General features: G+C 43.3%; 1 protein-coding gene across 2 annotated transcripts in view; it reads right to left on the bottom strand.

Moving 5' to 3' along the window:
• ALPK3 (alpha kinase 3) overlaps window positions 1–17,959 on the bottom strand; it is a 105,019-nt gene that overhangs the window by 23,772 nt on the left and 63,288 nt on the right. For both annotated transcript variants that reach the window (XM_078773039.1, XM_078773038.1), the window contains exons 8-11: window positions 15,161–15,308; window positions 9,120–9,247; window positions 650–685; window positions 208–500 (exon numbers count right to left, since the gene is read on the bottom strand). In XM_078773039.1, the coding sequence (XP_078629165.1) occupies window positions 208–500; window positions 650–685; window positions 9,120–9,247; window positions 15,161–15,308 (605 nt within the window). The remainder of the gene's footprint in view (window positions 1–207; window positions 501–649; window positions 686–9,119; window positions 9,248–15,160; window positions 15,309–17,959) is intronic.

Consider the following 17,959-nt stretch of genomic DNA (forward strand, 5'->3'; position numbering starts at 1 on the left):
TGTGGGTATTGGTTGCCTGTAAAGATAATTCCCTTCAACATAATCTACATAGGTTAATCAGTGTTTTGTAAATAAAAGTCCAAGTCATATTTGAGCCAGGTGCATGTTTTATAAATAAAATGTTAATGAGAGAATTTTATTTTGCATAAGCATAATTTTGCATTCTAACAAAAACTAGTTTTCAGATTCATAGCTAGTAGGCCCCACCTGTATAGATATATGATGGTTCAGAACTGAGGGTTTTGGCTCACGGCATCCTCCGTAAGCAATGACCGTTGGCACTTTGAGCATGCATGTGCTCCCAGAGTCGAAGATTGGGGATAGACCATACACGACACGAGCTCGGAATGGCTTGCGCTGTTTTGTGCCATCCCCTGCACCAGGTAGCCAAACCGGGCGATCTTCAGTGATGACACGCCCAAAGAACGGCTCTCCCCAGTGGCTCGAACCAGTGAGACCCTTGTTGAAGATCAAGGGTGTCATCTCAATCTCCTCCCCATCTAATAGTGTTGGGTTAGGTTAAAGGTCTCAGCATCGTTTACTGGTAATTATTTTACTAAATATCAACTTGACAATCGAATTTTAACTAATGTGGAGCATAAACCAAACAGATGTTTGACCCTGTGGTCAGGAAGGCTGTAAACCTTACTCTGAATCTCTTCTCTATTCACCATTGCTTGGATTGCTGTGGAGGTAGGAAGGAAATAAATATCAGGTGTGAAAAGAATGGTTATATATTTAATCCCATTAATATCAAGTTTTTATATAGTGTCTAACATTTTATAGAGGATCTTGTACATGCGTCATAAACAGGACAAGGAGACCAGGAGACGTCAGTGCATTTTCAGATAAAATTCACAGATGTTTGGTCTGCCAAGGACAATATACAAATGAACATAGAACATGGAATTTAATCCCAGGGTGATCAATCTTCAAAATTTGCTGTTTTCAATACCAGAAAGTATATAAAATGGCACCTTTCTTTAGTAAAGTCAATATTCACCAGAATTCATTTTGAGGCAGAGAAAAACAAGACCGAAAGTCTTACAGCGGCGTAGCCGGACTTGTTTGATACTTTAGTTGAAGAGGATCGTATGACCTGGGTGGGGATACCAGTTAGCAAACAATGTATTATTTTAAAAATTTCAGGAAAGAAAACGGAATTTGAAAAAGGTGGATTTGGGGTGGATTGACAGGGGTAGAAAAGGTCAAGGTTATGGATGGGGGAAGATAAAAAATAAATAAATAAGATGAACTAATAAATTCCACATTCCTGTGCCACTTTCAGTCGAACGTCAGGCATTGACAGCACTTTTCATTCCAAACAGCATCATTCATCATTCCAATCACAAATTAATACTATAGTGTTAATATATCAAAATATAATGTTAAATCACAATTGTATTGAGATATTTTCAAAGCAGCGAACCATCGTCATCTGTTCACTTCTGGATTCGGGAGCAAGGTCCATGTCGATCGCACTTCAAAATCATAATTGTATTTAGGAATTTCTGACACCTCATACCTACCTTACGATACCTGCTGGGACCCCCAAAACGTTCCACAGAAGGTTAGTGGAATTAGTTATTTCACATCTGAAATATATTTCCTTTTAGTAAAATATACAACTATAATGGTTCCTAAATGTGTCCCCCTGTCATGTGACCCGTTCCTAAATGTGTCCCCCTGTCATGTGACTGGTTCCTAAATGTGTCCCCCTGTCATGTGACCAGATCCACAGCTGTGATTAGTGTATGTTTGAGGAGACATATGGACAGACAAACACTGCTCTAGACAGCATTGCACTACGGGGCCCTAATAAATTGCATGTACATCTATCTATAATTCCAGTAATCTCTGTGTGTTTGTTTGTACGTTTGTACGTTTGTACGTTTGTCTGTGACCGCTGTTTCTCGACAACTACCGGTCCGATATACTTGAAACTTGCCAGGTATATTGCTGGGGACCCGAGGATGTGCCTTTTCAAGGTTTGAAATTAATCGGACAAGTACTTACCGAGCTATGGCGATTTAGCCGTTCGCCGTTCGCTTTGGCTTTGCAAATGGACCAAACCATTCATGTAAATAGAGGGGGGGGGGGGGTGTTCTGTGGTCGTTCGCTTTGGCTTTGCGAATGGACCAAACCATTCATGTAAATAGAGGGGGGGGGGTTCTGTGGTCGTTCGCTTTGGCTTTGCGAATGGACCAAACCATTCATGTAAATAGAGGGGGGGGGTTCTGTGGTCGTTGCGAATGGACCAAACCATTCATGTAAATAGAGGGAGGGGGGTTCTGTGGTCGTTACTGCCACGTGGTTTCAAAGTTTTTTTTTGTTGTTGTTGTTTGCACGCATGTTTTTTTGCACCCACGTACGGGCACGCCCTAGGATGTTTACACACACACACCCCTACACAAATTTTTTTTTTTTGGCAAGGAACGGGCACCCACGTACGGGCACGTCCTAGCTTATATATAGTACGGGCATGCCCTAGTATATATACAACCAACAACAACAAGCATTTTAAGGCCATTTTCCCTGCAAGAGCGGGGGTTGGCCTTGCGGTCCCCATGACAATCTTCTCCATTTTGCCTTATTTTCTGCATCTCCCCTTGTTAACCCCCTTGCCCGCATTTCTTCTTCGACCATCCTTAGCCAAGTCTTTCTCGGTCTTCCCCGTCCTCTACTTCCTTCTGCATTCATTTCCATCACTCTTCTCAACCAGTCACTTTCATCCTTCCTCAACACATGACCAAACCATCTCAACCTGTTCCTCTTCACAGCATCAATCACAGGCTCTATTCCCATCATCTTTCGCAATTCATCATTTGTCTTCCTCTCTCTCAACGATACTCCGCACATCCACCGAACCATTCGCATTTCCACCCTTTCCAGCCTTCGTTGCTGCTCTACGATCATTACCCATGTCTCGCTCCCATAAATCATAACACTTCTCAGACATGCAGCATACACCTTTCCTTTCAGCTTCAACGACACTCCCCTCCTCGTCAGCACGCCACTCAGTTCCCGAAACTTCTTCCATGCACATCTCACTCTAGCAACCGTTGCCGAGTCTGATCCACCTTCTCCATTCAGCATGTCTCCTAGGTAACAAAATGTTTTCACACCTTCCAGCTTCATGCCGTCTCCAAGATTCAACTCAACATTTCCTCCATCTGCAGCTCCCTCTGTGCACACCTTAGACTTGAATGTAGCTGCCACACTGGTTAATGACCCTCTCAAACCACAACATTTTTGATGAACCCACTCAGCGCACATTGTACATTGAATGGAATTCACTCCGACACCCTTCCTGCACACAGCACACGGCCACTTCCCAGTTCTTTCCACCTCACCACATGCTTTACCACTTGCCATCACCTTCGTTTTTCCGATATTCACCTTCAGACCTTTTGTCTCCATACATTCCTTCCACTTGTTCATCTTCTCCTTCAGTCCATCCATACTTTCTGCAATCAACACCAGATCATCTGCATACAACAACTCCCACGGTAAACCCTCCTTTACGTTCCAAGCCTGCACCTCCATCACAGCTACAAATAGTAGTGGATTTAGTACCGACCCCTGATGCACTCCCACCTTCACCTCAAACTCACCAATGTTCCCGTCCTTCGTCCTTACAGCTGTGCGCGCTCTTTTGTACATTGTCATCACTACTCTGATCAACCATTCCTCCACTCTTAACTTCCTCAATGCCCATGTCACTACTTCATGTGGAACCCTATCGAATGCTTTCTCCAGATCAACAAACCCAAGCTTTCCCTCACGGTCCCGCTGTGCTGTCTTTCCCTCGCGGTCCCCCTGTACTGTCTTTCCCTCGTGGTCCCCCTGTGCTGTCTTTCCCTCACGGTCCCCCTGTGCTGTCTTTCCCTCATGGTCCCCCTGTGCTGTCTTTCCCTCGCGGTCCCCCTGTGCTGTCTTTCCCTCACGGTCCCCCTGTGCCGTCTTTCCCTCGCGGTCCCCCTGTGCTGTCTTTCCCTCACGGTCCCCCTGTGCTGTCTTTCCCTCGTGGTCCCCCTGTGCTGTCTTTCCCTCACGGTCCCCCTGTGCCGTCTTTCCCTCGTGGTCCCCCTGTGCCGTCTTTCCCTCACGGTCCCCCTGTGCTGTCTTTCCCTCGTGGTCCCCCTGTGCTGTCTTTCCCTCGTGGTCCCCCTGTGCTGTCTTTCCCTTGCAGTCCCCCTGTGCCGTCTTTCCCTCGTGGTCCCCCTGTGCCGTCTTTCCCTCACGGTCCCCCTGTGCTGTCTTTACCTTGCGGTCCCCCTGTACTGTCTTTCCCTCACGGTCCCCCTGTGCTGTCTTTCCCTCGTGGTCCCCCTGTGCTGTCTTTCCCTCGTGGTCCCCCTGTGCTGTCTTTCCCTCGCGGTCCCCCTGTGCTGTCTTTCCCTCGCGGTCCCCCTGTACTGTCTTTCCCTCGTGGTCCCCCGGTGCTGTCTTTCCCTCGTGGTCCCCCGGTGCTGTCTTTCCCTCGCGGTCCCCCTGTGCTGTCTTTCCCTCACGGTCCCCCTGTGCTGTCTTTTCCTCACGGTCCCCCTGTACTGTCTTTCCCTCACGGTCCCCCTGTGCTGTCTTTTCCTCACGGTCCCCCTGTACTGTCTTTCCCTCGCGGTCCCCCTGTGCTGTCTTTCCCTCGCGGTCCCCCTGTGCTGTCTTTCCCTCACGGTCCCCCTGTACTGTCTTTCCCTCACGGTCCCCCTGTACTGTCTTTCCCTCGTGGTCCCCCTGTACTGTCTTTCCCTGGTGGTCCCCCTGTACTGTCTTTCCCTCGTGGTCCCCCTGTGCTGTCTTTCCCTCGTGGTCCCCCTGTGCTGTCTTTCCCTCACGGTTGTCAGCTCTTTCACGAGCCTCGATTCAGTAAAAACAAAAAACAAAAAAAAAACACAACTTCTTCCCTCCTCTCCATGTACTTCTCCTGCAACTGCCTCATAATAAAAAAGCGCGTCTGTCGTTGCTCTTCCTGGCATAAATCCAAACTGCATTTCATCAATCTTCACTTTCTTCCTTATCCTCCTCTCCAACACCCTTTCCAATACCTTCATTCCATGCTCCAATAACTTTATCACTCGATACGAGCCACAGTCCAGAGGGTCACCTTTCCCCTTGTATAGAGGGACGAGGGTACTCAGTTCCCAAACCACTGTAATGCGGCCTTCTTTCACCACCAGATTGCAGATCTCTGTCATTCTCTTCACACCCCAATTTCCCGCTGCCATCAACATATCTCCCACAACTCCCGTCGGCCCTCCCGCTTTTCTACACTTCATTGCTTGTATCGCTTCCTCAACTTCCTTCTCGCTTATCTTCTCTGCCGGTCCTAAAACTGGGTTACTCTCTATGTTGCCATCCCATTCATTCTCTGCATTCAACAGCATTTCCATATATCTTTTCCATCTTCCTTTAATTCCATCTGGGTCCACAACGATTTGTCCCACTTCATCCTTCAAGCAACTCACCCCCATCACATCACACCTCTCTTTCGCTATCTGCTTTGCAATCCTGAATACCGCTCTCTGACCCTCTTCCAAATCCAAGCGTTCTCCGAAAATTTTCCTACATGCCTCTTGCGCCTTTGCTACCTCTTTCTTTGCAGCCTTCTTGGCTGCCTTATAACTTTCATGCTCTGCCTTTTCTGCCCCCATACCCTTCGCCTTCTGCCACTCCTTGAATTTCTTCCTCTTCTCGTCAATCTTCTTTCCAACTTCATCATCCTACCACCATGTTTCCGAGTGCCTCGGTGGTCCTTTTGTCCATCCACATACCTCACCAACGGCTCCCAACAGACTATCTTTCATTGACATCCAACCACTTTTAAGCTCAACCACATCATCCTCTACCATACGCAGCCTCTCTTTTAATGCCTCCCTCACTGTCACCTCTTTCAACCTCCACACCTTCATTCTCGGTTGGTACTTCACACGCTTCACCCGCTTTTGAGGCAATGTTTTATGGCCGGATGCCCTTCCTGACGCCAACCCTTTTCGTCGCCTCTTACGACACGCAGGGATACGGTGTACCTATTCTAAACCGGAGTACACACCGGGCACCGGTGTACATGTACCTGTATATATATATTTCACTATGACTTTGAGTGTGTTTTCACTGTACATTCAGTGTAACTAAAAGGGTCGGAGTGGCATGACCTTTCCTGGTTCGCTGGCAGTGTCTCGGTGTGGGTGTACCTACCCCTATACTAATAACTTTGGACTCAATGGGCCCTTGCAAATGCCAATTGCCCCACTCCTCTTCTTTCCAGTGGCCGCAGACATTGAATGTTGCGAAGTAAAAATTAAACATCCACTTCACACCATTCACACTCCTATAAATTTGGTCCACGCACTTTAAAATCCACTCACTCTCAACAGTACTATACCATCCATTCCTTCAATCATCCCATATCTTGTTGGGACAAGAGAAGGGAGGATGAGGAAAGCATCCTACCCAGTGCCGTATATTAACAGTCTGGCCAGCCTTTGATCTGCTCAACTACCGCCGTGATTGGTCGAGCCCACGTCACGTGGTTTACAGGCGCCATTTTGCATACCACCTCAGCCGAGCAGCTTTCCCGCTGCACCCATTCCGTGCCATTGCTTCGTATCGTTGCATATTTCATTTGAGTAATATTTCAATAAAATCAACCAATATGGTGTGTTGTGCCGCTTGGGGATGTTCCGTTAGACCAGGACAAGGTCGTATAATGCACAGATTTCCTCGAGACAAGGAACGAAGTGCTATTTGGGCCGTTAAAATACGCCGAGTTGGATGGAATCCATCACCTTACTCATATTTATGTTCGGTAAGTGAAATCGCTTAATATATATTGGTTTAAAATCAAAAGTGACATGACATGTGTGTATTATAGGTCTCTGGTGAGCTTAACATCTATTTAGTCAACCATATATATATATTATACATATTCCCTGTAACATTTTTCGTGTACATATGCAGTGTATAGGGTATATATATATATATATATATATATATAAGGGATTATGTATAATAACTGGCATAAATTTATGGCTGGTATAAATTATGGCAATGCAAGCGCTTGTCAAGAAATTGAAATAGGATATATGTATAATATACACATACACATTTGATATATATATCTATTTTATCTAAATATATCACTAAGGTTATAATGTTTAATGGCGGATTTCTTCAAGAATAACAAATAAACAATGTACCTCTGAGTCTGCTTACTTTTTTTTATTGCTGATTATGGTGCGGGTCAAGTTATAACAACATTTGTGAACCCAAGCTAATGAATAAAATAATAGACATTGTACTTTCGTAGCATTATGGGAATATTGTATGTTACGTTTCCAGATAATAGATGAAAACTAGTATACAAGCTCCATTTTATCAAATTACAATTTCATGCCAAGAGAAATTAAATTTATCAGTGTGCTGTATGCAGCTGACAATAAATGGTGTGCCGCGACAGGCAAACAATTCGTGTGAATAAATGACGCCGCTTGCAGATTTTATTATTCCAATAACAAACAACACGTCACTTTAACTTGAATTAGTTGTTCCTCATAAAATCTGCGACCAAACAGTAATAACATCGATTCCCTCGTCACAGAACTATAGGATTGCCACAGCTGACATACATCTCGCAGCGCCAGCACGCGAAGTTAGGTATGCAACATGGCGCCAGTATTTCAGTTGGCCAGACTCTCAATATACACGGCACTGATCCTAACCAATGTCATCAAATTTCAGCTAATCGGTCCATGCACGATGTACTTTGGGGGAAGTTTAAGGTTGTAGGGAGGGGGTGAAGGTGATGCTCAGACACAAACACTGGGGCAGAGTAAGCGAAGGCTCTCTAAACAGTGCTTTTTAATCACACATTTTATTTCACATGGGAATTACGTTAAACTTATCCCAACATGTATGATGAAATAACTATTTTACCCTCAGACCAGATCTGTAACAATATGTACTCATAGATATGCGACTACATTACTACGGTGACATTAAACGACATAATATTTACACAAACTATGGCATGTTAACAAGCAAAAAAGTATATGCAACATTTGGCAAAAAAGAAGACATTCCTAAAGATTGAGCAACAAAGACGATGGGACCATGGAACAGCGTCAGCATGGAAAAGGTACTGAGAAAAGCTGGATTTTTTTTCCATTATCACATCAGTTAAACTTTAAACTTTACTTTCCCCAGCTGTGGATTTCGGAGATTGATCTCTGAGACTATTTTAGCCATCACTGGCAGGATGCTATCTTTGTTTGTGTCACGTCGCTAATGCTGACGTGTCCAACGTTGGCAAAGCACTGTCGTCACACACATAGCAACCCAATTTGATTTGGCAGGACATGTTGAGAAACCACCATATTATTACCTCCGCCACCAAAGGTGGAGGTTATGTTTTCACCCCTGTCTGTTTGTTTTTGTTTGTCCATTTGTGAACAAAATATCTCAAAAAGTTGTGGACCGATTCGGATGAAATTTGGCAGAGACGTAGCGTATGTGACAAGGACGAAATGATTAGATTTCGGTGAAGATCCAGATTCGGATCCGGCTACTAGAATTTTTAAAGTGATTCTTCACCATTGGGTGATAGGGCCAAAAACGATGCATAGCAGGATGTCTCAAAAAGTTATGGACAGATTTGGACGACACTTGGTGGACAGGTTGGGTGTCTGACAAGGACGATTCGATTCGATTTTGGTGAAGATCTGAATATGGATTCGGATATGAGAATTATTTAATTTTTAAGTGATTCTTCACCATTGAGAGATAGGGCCAAAAACGATGCATAGCAGGATGTCTCAAAAAGTTATGGACAGATTTGGACGACACTTGGTAGACCGGTTGTGTGTGTGACGAGGAAGAATCGATTCAATTTTGGTGAAGATCCGGATTCGGCTAGTATAATTTTTTTAAGTGATTCTTCACCATTGAGTGTTATGGCCAACCAGGCGGAAGTTATATGCTCTCTACAGAGTGCCGTTCTAGTGTTGGTATACAGTACAACGTTCTGGAAATGACATTATGACACTGTAAAATTCAGACATCTGCTTCAACATCCTCTGCTTATACCTGAGATATTAAGAAAGACACCAACTGCAACATACCATCATAACTGAGGTGCAGCTCAGAGCTGGATGAGCCATATGGGTTGCTCACAGAGCAGCGATAGACTCCATGGTCAGAGCGTGATGCCTGGGGAATGGCTAGGGTTAGGGGAACCTCTTCCCCAGCACTGCCACGGAGTCATGGGGGAGGTTTGTGGGAGGGTAGAGGTCATCAAAACAAGGTATATTTAAAGGAATTAGAGAGCACAGATGAATTACTAATGTTTTGTAGTAAAAAAAAAAGTCTAGATAAAAGCCTATTGTAAGCAATCATAAGTGTGGTACATGATGTAAAGATCAAAATCAACTGCTCACAATTTTTTTCATGAATCATCAAATGAAATTCAATAGGTCAATCCAACATTTTATTTCTAATGTGACACTTTAAAAGCCCCTCCAGTCTGCCTAATATAAATGCCAGACACAGTGTGTGTGTGTGTGTGTGTGTGTGTGTGTGTGTGTGTGTGTGTGTGTGTGTGTGTGTGTGTGTGTGTGTGTGTGTATAACATGCAGTAGTTCCTCCTCCCAAGGGATTATGTAGCTGTAACAGCATCAAAGTTTCCATCATCGAAGCTGCTAATGAAAAACATCAAAGTTGTTGTTGTTGTTGTTGTTGTTGTATAGCCCAAGACAGTTCCCTCAAACAAGCTCACGGCAAGAAGACAGCTAGTCGATCTTGCAGGAGCGACCCAGAGACCCCCTACATCCAGGATGGTGTATCCCTGCCTTCACAAAGTCAGGGCCATGACAGAGTTGGAGAAAGACAGAGACAAATAAAAGAGGGCACCGATCGGCCCTCTGACCATGGATCAATCTGGGCAGCAGGGAAGAATGGGGAAGATTTGGTCCCCGACTTGAGTAGGGGGGGTACAACCATTGCAAAGAGGCGTCCCCGATAGTTGTAACATCAAAGTTTCCATCAAATGTGGTGGATGATGCCGTCTGTAGCCCTTTATCAAGGGGTATTAAAGGTCAGAAAGGCCTTTTTCAAGGCAAATTGGAATATTAATAGATGGAACAAACAGGACGCTCATTGAGGTATGCTAAACCACCATGGGAAGCAAAGAGAAGCTAACATTTTGGGGGTTAACTCTTCATCAGAGAAAAAGGATTAATGCCCAAAAACCTAAACTTCTCCTTGCTTTCCACGGCGGTGAGCATACCTCAAACACCGTCCTGTTGAATCCATCATGCTATCTGTTCAGAGACACACACATCGGCACCAGCCTTCACCAGCCTTCACCATCAAGATGATTATTGATTCTAAATTGGAATAATATTAAGAGATGATATTTGGGAATAAATTGCATTCGTGATTTTATCTTATTAAGAACTAGCTGAAATACCTGGCATTGCCTGGGGAAATTCAATGAAATGTGTATTTCAATATTTCCTACATGACAAATTGTGGAATGTTGGGGAAGAACCCAGGCAGTGTATAAGCAACATACTCACTCGAGGCCTGTACACTGAGGTGTTATAATAAACCCGTGTAACTGTAAAGCAATCTTTTTTTGTTAAGAGTTGCACGTGTAAACACTATGATGATTAAATTTGTTGTTAACGAATCACTAGATACAACCTCAACATACGATCTTCATAATACGTATTACTCGATAGCTCCTGGGAGAAAACCCAGGCAGTGTATAAGCACAAGACCCAATCAAGGCCTGAGGGCCAATTATCTGGTTTTATCTGGGGTCAATTTTTTTATCCAAACACAGCCCTTGATCTTCCTCTGGATGAAAGAAGAGGCCGTGAAAGTTTGGTTGCACTGGTTCCTGCACTGTCCGGATGCATAAACGAACAAGAAAGAGAAATCAGAGATTGCAGCCCCTCGCCAGGATGTGTTTTTAGTTGTTTTTAGGGCTTTTGTATTAAAACAAGTATGGCGACCGAACCACGTGACCGATGACGTCATCATTATTATTTTCTCTCCATCAACTTATCCCTCTGATGCTCAATAAATTTCATCTAGATCAGATGAAGTTTTGTACTTGTCGAATTATGACGACATAATGGAGGCACCTATGACATCATCATTAACAACACTTATTCCCCATGTGGAGTTCTTTACAATGAGCCATGTTTAAAAAAAATTCCATGGAACCTTTTTGGAGATATAGAGGTGCAACGTTTTCCAGTAATTTTTCTAAGATGGCGCCCATACCACATGACCATAACGTCATAATTATCATTTAAAAATTCTCCAGAAAGAGGTGCACCAATGGTGAAAATTTCCTGTCAATCGGACCGACGGTTGCAGAGAAAATAATATTTATTCTGTGCGGACAAAGAAATAAAAAGACAGACAGACAAACAAAGACTCAAATGCAATACTCTCTCCTCTGGTGAGGGTAACAAACAAACAAACAAACGTTTTTTTATGCAGGATTGTCCTATATCATTAAATATTATATGTTTGGAGGTAGGAGCAGCATTTAAACTTTGAGAATGGCAATGCTCATTCACAAATGGCATGTGATGTCAATTGTGCAAAGCATTCGTGAAGACTAGGAGCCATTACTCACTCATCTCCTTAGGTTACCTGCAATAGCTCATACTTTTGAGTAAATAGTGCATAACTAGGTTTTTTTATGGCGTAATCCATAGGGCAAAGCCGTCTAGAACAGTGTTTTTGTCTGTCTGTATGTCCCCTCAAACGTATACCAATCAGAGCTGAGGATCTGGTCACATGACAGGGTGATGTGATTACGTCTGATGTCGTTACGACGTTACGGCGGCCGACTCTCAACACCGGCATTTTGATTCCAATTTCATTCAGGCCGAACATATCGTCTAACATGTCATATATCACAATTGCCATGTTCTACCTTTGTTTTTCATTCAGTGTGAAACACAAACAAACCAATTGTTAAAATGAACATCAAATACCGAAAGCATCGGCGTTACGGCTCTTCCAACAAAATGGTATGTATAGGCCATAGGCTTTATGCCTCACCTTCAGGCCGCTTCGGACAAATTAAGCCCAGGTTTCTTGATACAGTAGTGTATCGTTTCATTAGTATCGTTTTCATAATAATAATAATAATATAGTAAATATGACCATAACACTTTAATCCCAATGTCGTGAATACAAAGTTAATGGATTGAAGCGGTGTATGGTTCATGAATCAATGATAAGCGGTGTACTGTACTAATAACCGCGAAAGTAAGGAATGCACCTCGGATTTTTGATAGCATGTTATTAACCCAACCATTGTGGGGTATATAGATTACAGTGGATCTTCCCTCAGTTCTGTCAGTAAAACTTACCTCACGGATGTCGGGATTCCTCCAAATTTCTTTGTTTAATGTTTTAAACAGCATTAGCGACTGTTTAAAAAGCTAAACATGTGTGTTTGTGGTTTATAATATTTTACAAGCCCGGCTACGCCGCTGTTAGACTTTCAGTTTTGTTTTTCTCATACTTCAGGGTCACATCGAAATGTCACAAATAAAATGACATGAATCCCCATCTTGTTCACAGACATATTTCAGTCCCCTTCACCTCTCCTTGCCTGCACATCCGGCTGTATCCTTACCCCCTTAGATTAAACGGAAACATGTTGTACATGCAGCAGAAACACATTGAACTTCCTCCATTTCCAACCCCTTATGTTTTGCCAGTTTAACTTCAGTTTTATTGGTGTTTTTTCCTATTATTACCTCCGCCACCACAGGTGGATGGAACTTATGTTTTCACCGCTGCCCGTTCGTCTGTTTGTTACTTGCAAAATCGAAGATTTTTCCCAAGTATATTGATCGGTTGACTTTGTTATTCCGTCTGTCTGTTTGGCTGTCATTCGTCTACAGGTCACAATTCCCAACTGATCACCATGAAAGCTTACCAAGTTGTAGAGGTAATCACAACTGAGAAGCCTATTGATTTTGAAGTCAAAGGTCATCTTGAAGTCACATTTCTAAAATCATCATTTTTCATACGATTAAGTTGAAAGTTGAACAGGATTTTCATAATGGGTCACTGAATTGGGAAAGCAACTTTTTTTTTTAGGTCAAACGGTCAAAGGTCAGCTCAAGGTCAAACATATAAAATCATCAATTTTCATCTAAAAAATAATCAATTTTTTCTCTGATTGACCTGAGCTTTGATTAAGATCATCAATTTCAATCTTAATGAAATGGCCAATTTGATGTCTCTATGGCAACTTGTTTGTGGGGCAGGGGCGGATCTTGCAAGTATCATGCTCTGCACGACGTCTTTCTTGTTTGTTTATCTGGCTGTGAACAAAATATCTCAAAACGTTGTGGATGGATTCAGACAAAATTTGGTGGACAGGTCGTGTACGTGACACGGACTAATTATTACATTTTAGTGAAGATCTGGATACGGATCTGAATCTGAGAATTTTTTAAGTGATTCGTCAACATTGAGTGATAAGGCCAAAACTGATATATAGCACGATATCTCAAAAAGTAATGGATGGATTTGGCCGAAACTTGGTGGACAAGTTGAGTGTGAGACGACGACAAATCTTTTCGATTTTGGTGAAGATCTAAATTCGGATGTGGATATGATAAAAAAAAATTAAAAAATCATAAATGATTTTTCATCATTGAGTGATTGGACCAAAAACGATATGTAGCACGATATTTCAAAAAGTTATGGATGACTTCTGACAAAACTTGGTGGATGAGTTGTGTAAGTGACAAGAACAAGTCGATTCGATTTTGGTTCAGGTCGGATCCAGATCTGACCGATCAGTGTGATACAAAATGTAAACTGTTCAGCATGCCAGAGGTTTGCTCTCTACCAAGCGCTGTTTTAGTTTCATATGAGATGTAGACTTCTGGAAGTGCAAGATGCTGGAAGGTAAAAGGAAGCGTACTGATAGTGGAGTCACAGTTGGCCAAAACAACCAAGGGATTAAGCAAAGAGGAAAAGAGGAGAGAGAGAGAAATAGAGGAGTGACAGAAGCACAGGAATTTGCAAAAAGAGGGTTGGTTTAGGTACTGTGTGGTGAATGTGAGTAAAACTGATTATGGGTATTGGATGGGAGATGACATGACATGGTGGTGTAATGCTTGCTTGAAGCCCTGGAGGGGTGTGATTGAACCACCTGCAGAGGGCAGTTCTACAAACAGGAGAAAAGAGGAACAAAAGAGAGAGTTACTGGAAGATTGTGTATATCTTGGAGGAGTTTGGGAAGGTTAAGGGGGGGGGGGGGGGGGGAGCAGCATATAATATAATTGTCCATTAGTCAGATTAGTATACATAATCAATTCCATATGAAAAAGAGAGTGAAGCAGATGCTGTCTGTGCCCTCTCTGCGGGACAGGTTACGGACTATTGTACGACACCATGCAGATTTGTCTGCAAAAGGGAGGAGAGGAATTTTCCAGAGCATCGCAGAGGTCGTTTAATTAATTCGATCTTAATATACCTAAACTACCTAAATATACCTAAACTATATACCTAAACCTTAATATACCTAAACATAACTAAACTTAATATATAACTAAACTATACCCGAAACTAAACTTCTTATATACTGTGATCTTAATATACCTAAACTATATATGCGAAACTACCTTTTAGAAAATAAATTGCTCCTGCACTCCCGATAAATTTACCATTTACCAATTTACCATTTACTACTCCCAATTTACCTCCTGTCAATTACCTTTCCAAAACTCACAGTTTTACCCAGGACATTGAATCAATTAATGTGCCACACCTTGGATGGGGCATAAATCTAGAAGCCGTCTGCCAGTTTTGGTTGTTGGGGATGTTAAAAGTGCCACGGTGTCTTTTGGTGGAGATTGTCACCAACACCCTGGCCAAATTCCACAGTCCAGCCTTAATGTACAGGTGTAGTGCATCAGTAGCATAACCACATTGCCAGAAATTATGCTCCCAGCAGCCAGGTGCTGCACATGAATGAATGAATGAGTGAATGAGTTGGTTTCTTTTCTCCCCATTTTGTGGATGATATGCAGTTTGAAAGAAAATCATGATTCCACGTCACAATAACTCAAAAAATGCCGAAAGGAAGCTTGAACAGGACCTCACAATGTACCTGAGAAACAGCTCCGCAATGACACTTCCGTTCCGGGTCCAACACACTGAGGTTTCGTGCAAGACGTTGAAGAACTGGCACCAAACCTTGAGGTTTCCTGCCAGATCAGGAAATGCTTCTGCCCTGATTTTACGTATCACCTGAGGTGCTAGGGAATGGAAACAGAGGTATTATTGTAACAAATACATTTTAACATTATGTTTTTTAATCGTGTGTTTACCTCCGACACCAAAGGTGGATGGAAGTTATGTTTTCGCCCGTCTGTTTGTTTGTCTGTGTGTCTGTGAACAAGATATCTTAAAAAGTTGTGGACGGATTCAAACGAAATTTGGCAGACATGTATCATATCATGACTTTTACTCTGGACATTCCAGGTCATTCTACTCTGGACATGTTGCTTCTGCTGTCTCAACAATGGATGGAGGATGAAATGAGCTGTCTCCCTTGACATATCATGAGCCTTCGATACGGTCTGTTACACCGCTCTGCTCACCAAACTCTCCTATGGTATCCATGGAAATCTCCACGCTTGGCTTGCGGAATTCCTCTCTGGTCGTAGTCAACATGTGGCCCTGAATGGATTTCTCTCATCGCCCCTTCCTGTTCTGGCTGGAGTTCCCCAAGGTAGTGTTCTGAGCGATGTACTTTTTCTGGTCTTCATCAATGATCTCTCCGACTCTCTGGAAAATCCTCTCTATCCCTTTGCTGATGACTCCACTCTCAGCCGCTCCATTGCTCATCCCTCAGTTCGGCAGCCTGCAGCCTCCTCACTCTCTGCAGAACTTGACAAAATCACAGACTGGTCAAACAAGTGGACCATGTCTTTCAATCCTGACAAACCTCACACTCTTACTACGTCTCTCCGAAAAGCCCGACTGGAAAACCCTCCCATCTACTTTCTCAACAATCCTCTCCAAGAAGTTCTGTCGCTCAAGCTTTTGGGTCTCACTATCTGCCATGATCTTTCTTGGGAAAACCACATTGCCAAGCTGGCCTCCAAAGCGAGTCGCCGACTGGGCATCCTCCGTCATGCGAAGTCCTTTCTTGGCACACCTGAGCTCCTCACCACATACAAGGCTTTCATCCGCAGCTCAATGGAGTACTGCTCTCCCCTCTGGGCCGGTGCTCCTGCCTCACACCTAGCTCGGCTTCACGCTGTTGAAGCCAAAGCTTTCAGAATCATTGGAATCTCCTGCGATGAAGCTAACTCCGAGGGCCTTTCACTCACTCACCGCAGGCAGGTTGGTGGTCTTTCTGTCTTCTACCGACTCCTCTCCGGCCTTGCTCCCCCAGCTCTCTCTGTGCTCTATCCCCCAAATATTCCTACAGGTCGCACAAGATCTGCCAGCACCCTCTTATGCTTAAACTGCCAAAATCTAGACTCTCTGCTCACCTTCACTCTTTCATTCCCCTTTTTCCCCACCTCTGGAACAAACTCCCCCACTCCCTTCAATCCCACTCCTCCCTCCAGGTCTTTAAAACAGCTGTTCACCAACATCTCTTATCTTTCCCCATCCAAAACTTTGATCTTTTCTACCCCCGCTAATTAATCCCAGACACACTTTTTGGAAATTCCAACTTTTTTCCTGGAAGTCCTTGCAGTGTCCATATGTTTTATACCTTTCCCACCTCCCCCCAAGCCCTCTCCTCCCACAGTTATCTCGATGTCCCTGCTCTCAAATGTTGTGTTTGTGTCCTTCCCCTTCTCTCCCCATCTTGTCTACCGCTCCCCTTATTTTGTGTTTTATGTGTCGGTTTGTGTCGGTTTGACTTTTTGTGTGATTAATGTTAGCTCTTTCACGAGCCTCGATCTTGTATACAAAAAAATAATAATAAAAAAATGTGACAAGGACGAAATGATTAGATTTTTGTCTAAGATCCGGATTCGGATCCAGCTCGTAGAATTTTTTATGTGATTCTTCACCATTGGGAGATAGGGCCAAAATGATACATAGCAGGATATCTCAAAAAGTTGTGGACGGATTTGGACAAAACTTGGTGGAGAGGTTGGGTGTCTGACAAGGATGAATTGGTTAAATTTTGGTGAAGATCTGAATGTGAATTCGGATACGAGAATTATTTAATTTTCAAGTGATACTACACCATTGAGAGATCAGGCGAAAGGTGATACCGTAAACTGGGGCTACTTTGAACATTTTTTTTCTTTCCCATAGAACCCTGGCTAATGTAATAAATATATCTCACTCCTTTCATTACTCAAATAGGGGGACTGAATGAAGCTAATGATAGCATGCATCAAAACTGCTTAGCTGTGCATATAAATTTTTTTTTTTTTAAAAATTAGGTGTTCAAAGTAGCCCCAGTTTACGGTATATAGAACAAGCCGATTAGATTTTGGTTCAGGTCCGAATCCAGATGCGACCTATCAGTGGGATAGAAAACAAACTGTTCAGCCTGGTGGAGGAGGTATGCTCTCTACCGAGTGCTGTTCTAGTTTGTCTTGTTTCATTACTTCGTTTGTAATCGGTTACGTATGTTTTTTTTTTTGTTTGTTTTAGTATTTTCTATGTATCGAAGTCGAGGCTCACATAAAAGTTAAAACATAGAACATATAATAAAGGTAGCAGGAGACAAGAGGCAGAGGCAGAGGCAGAGAGAGAGGCAGAGAGAGAGAGGGAAGCACAACAATAGTAGTAGTCCGTGGGCTGAGTAGGGTTTACATGCACCCCCCCCACATCTTAACTTCCCGGGTATGTCCATGTACCCCCCACCCTAGGGGTTAGGAAAAACCATGTTAACAGAAAAAAAAACTCATTCCCTCATAGTTTGACCTCTGGT

The sequence above is a fragment of the Myxine glutinosa genome, chromosome 2, assembly GCF_964187855.1.
Source record: "Myxine glutinosa chromosome 2, kmMyxGlut1.1, whole genome shotgun sequence".
NCBI lineage: Eukaryota > Metazoa > Chordata > Myxini > Myxiniformes > Myxinidae > Myxine > Myxine glutinosa.